Source organism: Podarcis melisellensis, assembly GCF_964234715.1.
Source record: "Podarcis melisellensis genome assembly, chromosome: 1".
NCBI lineage: Eukaryota > Metazoa > Chordata > Lepidosauria > Squamata > Lacertidae > Podarcis > Podarcis melisellensis.
Genome location: NC_138528.1, coordinates 17,565,088 through 17,576,144, shown reverse-complemented (window position 1 = coordinate 17,576,144; position 11,057 = coordinate 17,565,088). Strand labels below are relative to the sequence as shown.

At 41.7% G+C, this 11,057-nt stretch overlaps 1 protein-coding gene across 2 annotated transcripts in view; it reads right to left on the bottom strand.

Moving 5' to 3' along the window:
- Nucleotides 1–6,116: 6,116 nt before the first annotated feature.
- SETD3 (SET domain containing 3, actin N3(tau)-histidine methyltransferase) overlaps nt 6,117–11,057 on the bottom strand; it is a 49,424-nt gene continuing 44,483 nt past the window's right edge. For both annotated transcript variants that reach the window (XM_081911899.1, XM_081911898.1), the window contains exons 11-13: nt 10,239–10,324; nt 8,475–8,635; nt 6,117–7,527 (exon numbers count right to left, since the gene is read on the bottom strand). In XM_081911899.1, coding sequence (XP_081768025.1) covers nt 7,081–7,527; nt 8,475–8,635; nt 10,239–10,324 — 694 coding nt within the window. In that variant the 3' untranslated portion in view covers nt 6,117–7,080. The remainder of the gene's footprint in view (nt 7,528–8,474; nt 8,636–10,238; nt 10,325–11,057) is intronic.

The window sequence follows — 11,057 nt, the reverse complement described above, 5'->3', positions numbered from 1 at the left end:
TGCCGTTTACCTTCCAGCCGGAGCAGTACCTATTTATCTACTTGCACTTTGCCGTGCTTTCGAACTGCTAGGTTGGCAGCAGCAGGGACCGAGCAACGGGAGCTCACCCCTTCACAGGGATTCGAACCGCCGACCTTCTGATCAGCAAGTCCAAGGCTCTGTGGTTTAACCCACAGCACCACCCACGTCCCTTTATAGTTAAGATACTACCAATCTAAACCCTGGCACCTGGAACGCTTCCTTCTGGCAACTCCTGCAGCCAAGCTGGTGCCAAACGTATTGCTCTCCTTTCCTTTGGACCACATCAGAGAGGCCGAGAGAGAGGGATCTCGTTGCATGTGCATCCCAGGACCTCCAGACACACTGCCCAGGCTTGCGCCCCAGAGAGGTCACTTTGGTGCTCTTAAAACAGCACCCCCAGAGGTGTACTTCATTGTCTCTGCAGACAGACGGATGCCAACCACCACAACATGCAACTCTCTAGGGCTGGAGTGGGGAAACTGGATCCCACCAGTTGTTGCTGAGTTCCAGTTCGCATCAGCCCCAGTCTACATGGCAAATGATCAGAAATGACAGGAGTTGGGAGTGCAGGCAATCTGGTCGATCACAGCTTCCTCCATTATAGAATTCTATTCAGGGCCGTCTGAGCCAGTGTGGTGTAGTGGTTAAGAGCAGTGGACTCGTAATCTGGTGAACCGGGTTCGCTTCCCCACTCCTCCACATGCAGCTTCTGGGTGACCTTGGGCCAGTCACACTTCTCTGAAGTCTCTCAGCCCCACTCACCTCACAGAGTGTTTGTTGTGGGGGAGGAAGGGAAAGGAGATTGTTAGCCACTTTGAGACTCCTTAAAGAGAGTGAAAGGCGGGATATCAAGTCCAAACTACTCTTCTTCTTCTTCTTCCCCATAGGCATTAAGGGTGCAGGGTACCCGGTCGCCAGGCTCTCAGGGGTGCAAGGCTAAGAGTCCGAGGCCCGAGAGTTGAATCCGGGGAAGAGCCCGCCCGTCGGTCAGAGCACCGCGGCGGGATCTTCTGCTGCGGGCGGCTCTGCACTGTGAGTTTGGGGGTGACCGAGCTAGCGAGATGCTGAGGCGGCTGACCAGCTCCGCTCTCCTGCGTGCCTGGGACTGGGCAACTTGCGGGGGGGGCACCGGGCGGATCTTGCACCCCGGTGCCGCATATGCTTAAGACAGCCCTGATTCTATTTCTTTTTCCTGGGCTGCCAGAGTAGAAATCCGTAAATGTAGCCAAACCCCCACCTTATTTCTGACTAGAATTTTTCCACGTTAAGTGCCGGCGATTGTCAAAACAGTCATCTGAAACCACCCGCAGCCTTGTCTAAAACTGAAACCGGTATGCTTTGTGTTAAATTACAGTATTTTTTTTTAAAAAAATAGAGCTATGGAAGGAAGACCCCTTTCCTCCTTTCCTCTGCCTTTCTGTTAAGATACAGTAATCCTACTCCTTTCGTTGCCAACTGTTCTGCAGCTATCCTGTCAGCAGAGCTGCATTCCTGCACTCATTTAATAGCTATTTATCATTCAGTAATCTGCCCATTTTCAAGAAGGAATAAAGTTAAGTGTTCCAGAAATTGGAAAAAATTGAAACTTGACCTTTATTAAGTGGGTTAATTGTCACCATCACAGCATGTATGAAATTAATGACCAAAAAGTAGAATTTCTGAGTTTCAGAAGACTAGGTTAATGTCCAAAAAAAAGGTATAAACTCTGACCTTTTTGACATATGCCAAAAGAAACAGCCACCTTAATAAATTACTACCTGTATGCAATTATACTAAACCATCCCCAGCATCCAATCACTTAAATTAATTGCTGCAATATTTTAGTTATTATTCTCAAGACTCTTCGGCAGCCTACAAGCGGCTGTGGGTTTTGTAAGGCAGTTCATTTTTCTAGTGCAATCTTATTTCACTTTTAGTGTGGATGAGACCAAGATCATTCAAGTAAGTGACCGAAAAAGTTAGAGAGGCATTAGCCACTTTAACAACTAAAGGGTTAAAGCAATTTCTTTTTTTAAAAAGTTTTATTTTTCAGTTTTTCAAATTAACATAACCATCAAATACAGTTTAGACTTCCCTCCTCCCTTTCCTTGGTTCCCTAAACAAGCATTTGCAAAGCTACATCTCTTCCTTAACTCCTTTCATTACTCTTTATTCTTCTTCCAAAGCCACCTTTTAACTGCTAGATTTTAAATTAATTCTGCCAATGTGTTTACATTTTTTTAAAAAAATAATCCCCATTCTTTGCTGAAAGTTCTTGATTTCTTAATCTTCCTGTGGTTTTGCCATTTCTGCATAGTCCATTAACTTTACTTGCCATTCTTCCTTTGTTGGGACAGTAACCTCTGGGCAAGTAACATCCTGGCAGCCGTGGTTGCATACATAAAACAATTTGGCCTGGTCTTTCGGTATTTTCTAACATGGCCTGAAGCAGAGAGGTATGACTCCATTTTGAAATGTGATTCCGTATACTGATTATTTCCCTATCTGCTCTTTTAAAACAAAAACCACCTTGCCAGTCCAATAGTACGGTAAACGATGGGCAACAGACCACAGAGCTAAAGAGGAGCACCAATCCTCAGGCCAGAGGTTCTTCATGACTTCAGTCAAGCAGCTTTTAAGGCTTCCATTCCTAAGCCCCCATTGCAACAAGTTGGTTGCTGGGAGCTGTCATTGTCAGTCGTCTTAACACCCTGTCTAACCTTGCTGCAATCTGACCATGTGAGTTTCCTACATTGCTGTGTGCTATTGTATCTCACGGCTACCAACCACAGGTGGATGAGAAGAGTTAGTCATCATTGCTAAAGAAACCTCTCTTTTCAACCAAGTAATATCATACAAACCTTTTTTTTTGTTTTTTTGAAATTCAGTATTTAGATGTGACAGCTCGAAGCATTCTTTGCAAGAAACCAATTTTCTGGATCCAGATAATTCTGGGTTGTGACCAGTATCTGGGGCAGAAGCTGCTTTAGTAGGTAGTACTCATGTAGGGAGATGGGCGAATGTGACCCTGTCTTCTAGACTACTTCATTGCTTTTCATACATCTGACCACCAGATCTATCAGGAGGATCCTCAAGGATGGTGCATCAAAATACAGGAGATTTGAGTAGATGGTGTCTGCTTTATAACCTGGGAAGTAGTAAGTAGAGAGATCCCACCAGGTTATATTTTAGCCCCTTCAATGTTCTGTACACCAATGGGAAGGCACAGTGTAATCTACCCGACAACCAACAGCTTTAATTCTCAGACTTGAGAATACAATGGCTTCTTTGAAAAACTACGGTATTTCCATGTTGTTCTGGATTAGAGGTTGATGACTAAGCGACTAAAAAAAGAGGTGCCATTTTTGTTTTCTGATTAACGTAAATCCAGACAATACAGAAATGATGATTGCTGGTGGTCTGTGTGATTTTGGGAATGGATTACCTTTTCCTGGACAGGGCCCTCTGGAGGGTCAAATATGAAACTTCAGGGCACATCTGCATGTGGTGGTCATGGTGCAATGGGACCCCTGAATACGTCTCCTGGCATTAGCAGAACATCTACACCTCCCCATTCCAGGGCTCAGTTAATAATAGGGTGGTGAGGGTGAATAACCTTTCATCCCTTTAAAAGTACATAAAGCTGCAAGAGAACGTGGTAAATAATATATGTTTTGCGACTTCCTCCTTTAACTTTATGTACCTGAGCAGCAGCACAGAAAGTGGACCGTCAAGATGGGAATGAAGGGGAATGATCTAGGAGTCTTGAGGTAGGAACAGAGAAGAAAGTGAGGTCCTACAGGAGAGAGAGAAGGTGCCTGCAGTCCCCACCCCAACAACTTGGATTCATAAATGTTCTCTTCAAATTACATACTATTTTCAAAGAATCTCCTCCCACCCAACAGCCATCATATCACAGATCACATTCATCTCCACTGACTGAACCATAAAAAAATTATGGGTCCAGGTGCTTTCAAAAGCTGATGTGGCACAAATACATGAACCTGAGGCACAGTTCTTCATAATTTTTACAAGGGAATCCCCTTAAAGCTACAATCAAATCATAGGACACCTCAGTATTCACAGACACTTCCTGAAATTTGTGTTTCTGTAACTGGTGGTTTTGTTGTTTACCAAAGTAAAAAAACATGAAAACCCATGCAATGTAATTTTGTGGGGGTGGGCTACACACCAGATCTGCCCTTTTAAAAAACTGGAATGTACTATAAGCTTGCACTGTTGAGGACCTTGTGCAAAATTATGGAAAGTTTAATAGTGCCTGTTTTTAATTCTGCAGGATCAGATTTTTATCCAAACACCCGGAAAAACAAAGTGTATGTGCATGCTACTCCTTTCCTACTGATGGGTGAGTAAACAGACGGACATGGAAGAGGGAGGAGAAGCAACTGGAGAGTGGCGCCCAATGCACACTCTCAAAATAGAAAATGTTCCCATAGGCCCCCAAAAGTTGGTGACTCCTGGTAGCTTAGACTGGGAAACTTCCCTGAATGCGTTTGTTCAGACAAGCTTATAGATTACGGCTCGCCCGACCCCAAGGTTCCAGATCTTTCCTGATCTGTGAGGAACTGCACAATTGTCTGGACCCTTAAAACCCAGGCTTTTTAGACCAGTCATGCTTCCTTCTAATTCCAAGGCTAAGATATTGGCAAAAAAATAAAGGTTGCAGTCAAAAGCATATAAAAAATAGAAGTGTCTCTTGACAATAGCAAGAACAAAACTAAAAAGGGCTATTTCAGTTTAGCTCTGTAGTTAAGCTCTAATCACCCACAGATGTCAATGGGATTTGGGCATGCCTAGATTTCTCTGGGTTACATCCCAAACGAATAGGCTTTAGCTCATTGGTGGGGAACATCCAGCCTTCCAACCTGATTAGTCAACAATATGGTCACTAAATATTGTAATATTTAGTAATAACGACTGAAGGACTTAATAAAGCACAATCTTAAATGCAATCCTATGCATGTTTACTCAGAAGTAAAGCCCAATGTTTTCAAAATGATTTACTCTTACATAAGAAGGCACACAATTGCAGGCTTAATGATGTCCTGAGAAACAACAGTGTCATACCCAGACTTTTTTTCATGGACATGTTGCTATTGCTATTTCACTGGTTCTATGCTGCATTTTTATTTTAGCAATATTGTTTATGTTGTACACAACCTTAGGGGGTTAAAATTTTTTTAGCTGTTTAATAATCCTTATTTAAAAAATTAACCAAGTCCCAGAGGTTGGCCCACCAGGGTATTTAGGACTACCCACTTCCCCCAAATGTGAGTTAAACTGTGGGTTAAACCACAGAGCCTAGGACTTGCTGATCAGAAGGTCGGCGGGTCGAATCCCTGTGTATTGCACATGATACTGGCTACCTAGCTGCAATTTAGCTACAGAAAATACCCTATCCTGTGTCATCCACCTGATATGGTTTGAATCCCTGCAATGGAGTGAGCTCCTGTTGCTCGGTCCCAGCTCCTGCCAACCTAGCAGTTCAAAAGCACGTCAAAGTGCAAGTAGATAAATAGGTACCGCTCCAGTGGGAAGATAAACGGCGTTTCCGTGCACTGCTCTGGTTCGCCAGAAGCGGCTTAGTCATGCTGGCCACATGACCCGGAAGCTGTACTCCCTCAGCCAATAAAGCGAGATGAGCGCCGCAACCCCAGAGTCGGTCACAACTGGACCTAATGGTCAGGGGTCCCTTTACCTTTACTTCCCCCAAATTGGACACCATATAACATCAGATGGGAAAGTTCAAGGAAGAGTCTCTTTTTGCCTCTCTAGTTTGAAGTCAAGCAATGTCTGCAGAGGAGCTGGAACTGCAAACAAAGAATCTTCCACTGAAAGCCAATACCTGACCTTTGAATCGCTTGTTGTCACATGATTTGAGAGGATAGTGCCCCACCCACACGCCAAAGCGGTCCACACTGGTGGGATCCAGTTCCTCTCACCCCTGCTGTGTGTATTCACACGTTCCCCAGACCCTGCTGCTTACCACTCCTATCCCAACTCCCTTACGGCCTGTGTAACCAGAATTGAAATCTAAGTCAATACGTCCAACGCTTATGCTCATGCAAAATGAATGAAATAGCAGCAGACACAAATTAATCAAGTTTTACTTTTAATAATTTTCTTAGTCAAAAGTGTAGCTTTGAAAATCTCTAGCTATTTGTGAAAATCTGAAAAGGTTGGGGAGCAGCCTCACTCTGAACAACACAGTTTGCATCTGGAGGCTGGGCTGAGCTGCTTCCAATCTCTTCCTTCACCAAATTAAACCAGTGCCATTTTGAAATTTTAAAAAAGTCAAGCCTTAAAAAATAATAATAAACAAACTGAGGATGTACTGTAGTTGCGCACTTTGATTTCAAGGATATGGTGGAGTGGGAAATTAAGTTTCTTGTACAGTAAACCAAACCACAAAATAAACGATAGTTCATAGAAACCACTGTAATTAGAACGTATTCTTAACGTGTGAAACCTAGTGAAAATAAGGTTGCCACCTTACATTTTTAAGGGTGTATCTACTTTTCAGTGCATCTACTCTTTTGTGCTGCTCTGATCCCTGCTTAGGCCAAGTGGTCAGTCAGTCAAACTTGCCACCTCCTTGGGCAAGAAAACAAGCTTTACATTTTAGAAGTCAGAGTAAACAGAACAGAAAGATAGCAGATAAAGTTGAACTCTTCCCTAGGAAGTAAACACGTTTTCCTAACCGAGGGCTGCACAACTCTCCAAAGGTACCACCTCTCTCATTTTTCCTGGACTCTAGTCCTCCAAAAGCAAGATGGCAATCTTAGTAGAAAAGGGATGCTAAATCTTTTAAATAACTTAAAAATCTTTTTTTTATTATTATTATAAAGCAGCAAAAAACATTTTCCTCTGCAGAATGTTAGGAAACACACCAATGTAAATCACTGTTCGGAGGAGGAGGAGGAGGAGGAGGAGGAGGAGGAGGAGGAGGAGAAGAAGAAGAAGAAGAAGAAGAAGAAGAAGAAGAAGAAGAAGAAGAGGAGGAGGAGGAGAACACCTGCTAGTTTTCAATTTCACAATAAATTCAAAACTATTTTAGAGCTATTCTTTAACCTCATCAGTACTGTCTGAAGAAGATTCTTTGGCATCTTCAGTCTCTCTGTTACTTTCCTCTTGATTTAGATTTTCGTTTTCCGATTTGGTCCCGTTAAGCAAAGAATTGTCACCATTCACAAATCCGTTTGCTGCAACCTCTGCCCCAATGGCTTCCTCAATCTTTAAGTCCTCTTGATCCTCTGTCTCTTCGTCCAAGTTTCTCAAGACAATTGGGAGTCTTGAGTCTGCCACAGTATTCTCTAGTAAGGCAATATTACTCTCTTCATACTTGGGGAGGAGAACTCCTTCTGCCATTTGTTTGCCGTAGTACTCTCTGTTGGCGGCCGCACTCTTGACTGCTTTCTCCAAAATTTCTTTCTCTCCTAAGCGCAGTTTAATAGCCATTGTCGCGTGACAGGTAAGGTCATGCGTTTCCAAAAAAGATTTATCATCCTAAAAACAGAAATTGGGGAGGGGAGAAGAGAAGAGAATAAAACGTGGTGTATTCACCAAAATCTAAGCAGGGCTTTGGATTTTAACCATAAAGCTATACTTCTGTAAGTGGTCAAAGTTACCAGTTTTTTACATTGCTGTATTAATCATAACAATGCCATTGTTATGCTATGTCAAATGTAAAAATGAATGCAGTTATACATAGTGAAAGGTAGCAGCTGATAGGTGTTCTAGGCCTAAGAGACAGAGAGTAGCGTCATTAAAGTGAGCAGGTAATACTGAGTATGAAACAGTCTTGGAATCTTAAGTCAGTGGAGGTCTGAAAAAAAGGAAACGTTTGCAATTCGAAGACAAAAGAAGACAAAAGAGTTTCCATGCCAAGAAAGACATAGAGTAGCTGGAATGAGTGTGTCTGAAAAGTGGGTATAAATCATAAGCATTAAGAGGTCCATCCCTGCCTCCTCAAACCCAAAGTACTGCACACATACTAAAATATAATTATTTTTTTCTCAGAAGCCCAGCATATGGGCTGTACATCATGGTCCACTTCTGAATACAGTTGTACCTCGGGTTACATACGTTTCAGGTTACAGACTCCGCTAACCCAGAAATAGTACCTCGGGTTAAGAACTTTGCTTCAGGATGAGAACAGAAATCGCGCAGCGCTTCAGGTTAAGAACAGTTTCAGGTTAAGAACAGACCTCCGGAACGAATTAAGTATGTAACCAGAGGTACCACCGTACAAAGTTCAGAAAACCTACAGTGCAGCAGCCAAATGATGAGCTTACACCTCTAAACATCTCTCAAGCACAAAGAATACTATTAACTCCTTTCTAGAGGAGAAAGGCACCAAAATGGAATGCTTTAAAAAGACGAACTCATTCCTATGAGATTAGACCAAATATCCTGTTAGCTTGTAAGTACGAGAATGCTCTTAGAAGTCTTACCAAAATAGTGGTTTTGTAGGTTTTTAACAGAAGAGATGCCCTGGCTTCAAGGAATGTCCAAAGTTTCACCTCATTGTCCCAGCTCACTGGAAATTCAGAATTGCCAAGAGTGAAGATTCTGTCGATTGCATGCTCTCCTATCAAGTGTTCCTTCAGCTCATCTGTGAGGAGGAGAAAGGACAATCAGCAATTGCTCCATTTATTTTGGCCTCTGGAAGGCTAACAAAACCAAACCATTCATAAGCATTAGTAAGTGGACCTGTTGCTTTCTGAGTTCTTCAGAGCTGAAGCTCCAGACTTTACTGGTACAGAATCAATTCTCTAAATTCAAACAGAGAATTGTTCCATTTATTCTGGCCATCACCAAGTTCAATGTTATTTTCTTCCAGCTAAGTCTGTGAAAATATCACATCCTAAGAAGGCTTCACCATCATAGAGTGTGTATTGTTCATAATTTTAAATTTTTGTGGTTTTAAATTGCTTTTATTTATTTCATCTTACAAACTCACCTTGAGAGGGGTTTTATTTTTGCATAAAGCGATAAATAAATACCTAACTAATGATCTTTTATTTGCAATTCCCCACCTTCCTCAATATAGCATCTCCAAGAGAAAAGAGGTCTAAAAATCCTGAATAATATATTTTGGCTTCCAAACTAGGCTTGTAAATAGCCATTTGTGTAATCAATTGTGACAAATAAAATTTATAGAATCATAGAGTTGAAAGAGACCACAAGGGCCATCGAGTCCAACCCCCTGCCAAGCAGGAAACACCATCAGAGCACTCCTGACATATGGTTGTCAAGCCTCTGCTTAAAGACCTCCAAAGAAGGAGACTCCACCACACTCCTTGGCAGCAAATTCCACTGTCGAACAGCTCTTACTGTCAGGAAGTTCTTCCTAATGTTTAGGTGGAATCTTCTTTCTTGTAGTTTGGATCCACTGCTCCGTGTCCGCTTTTCTGGAGCAGCAGAAAACAACCTTTCTCCCTCCTCTATGTGGCATCCTTTTATATATTTGAACATGGCTATCATATCACCCCTTAACCTCCTCTTCTCCAGGCTAAACATGCCCAGCTCCCTTAGCCATTCCTCATAAGGCATCGTCTCCAGGCCTTTGACCATTTTGGTTGCCCTCCTCTGGACACGTTCCAGTTTGTCAGTGTCCTTCTTGAACTGTGGTGCCCAGAACTGGACACACTACTCCAGGTGAGGTCTGACCAGAGCAGAATACAGTGGCACTATTACTTCCCTTGATCTAGATGCTATACTCCTATTGATGCAGCCCAGAATTGCATTGGCTTTTTTAGCTGCCGTGTCACACTGTTGGCTCATGTCAAGTTTGTGGTCAACCAAGACTCCTAGATCCTTTTCACATGTACTGCTCTCAAGCCAGGTGTCACCTAGGTTGGTTACAGCATGGTGTTGATAATGCCAAGGTTGCAGGTTCAATCGTTGCATGGGACTGCTGTATATTCCTGCATTGCAGGGGGTTGGACTAGATGATCCTCAGGATCCCTTCCAACTCTAAAATTCTATAAAAGCTTTTGCAAACTGGAAAATAGTCTTTCCATATCTTCAATGTTCCATTAATGTCTACCAGAGGATGGTATATATGGTCAAAAAGGCTAGGATGTTTTTTTTCTTTGGTGGGCTAGTAATTTCTCTGGAATTCTTTGGAGGGCTGAATTTTCTTTCCTTAATCCCATTTTCACCTTCAAACAATCGAACAAAATTTGATACAATTTTTCATAAAGGTTTTTTACCTTCTGTCATGCAAAACACTCTAAGGAAAGCCAGAAGCTGGGCTGAGATTGGCGGCTCTGTTGAGTGCAAGGCAAACACACTAGAACTAAAAAAAAAGTAAAAAAAAGTGAATAAGATGTCAGTCTTTGGTAGCTTGATTATGCAGTATGAAAATCCTTAATTTATAATATATTCTTATTATTGTAAAGTGAAGCTGTATAAGGGTCAATCCAATTTCTGAGCATTAAACTGAAGCTGTTCAAACTTTTCTCAGATAAAAATTTAGCAATTCCTTCTCTATAATAGATTAGTCAAGTATTACTTTACTATTACTTTATATAACTACCTAATAAAAATTGTGCATGCTTTCATTTACCACGTTAAGACCTATAGAAATCTCATTTCCAAGCTACAAAATATTAACACTTGCTCCCTTGACATACTGACCATCAGAAATTATTGAAAAATCCATTAGAAGAAAATCTATTCAATCTAACAAGATGGCTGGTAATTCAACCAAAGAACACTGACTAGATATTGTACAATAGTCTGAATTAAAAAGATTATGGTTCAAAAGTAACAGTGTGTGTTTGGATTTATGGTTCAAAAATGAAGGATGCTGAAAGCATTATAGGTCACAAATAGACCATGACAGTACTTTTATAATGAGGGGAAACAGTGAGCAAAAATAGCAAACCGGCATATTCTCTTGCCCTCCAACAGACAATTTTTTCTAAAGATGTTGGTAAACGTGTCTCATAATCAGCAAACTTGCTTAATAACAGCAATTTAAGATAACTATATAGGAGTGAGATATAATGTAGGCTCCACCTACTTTA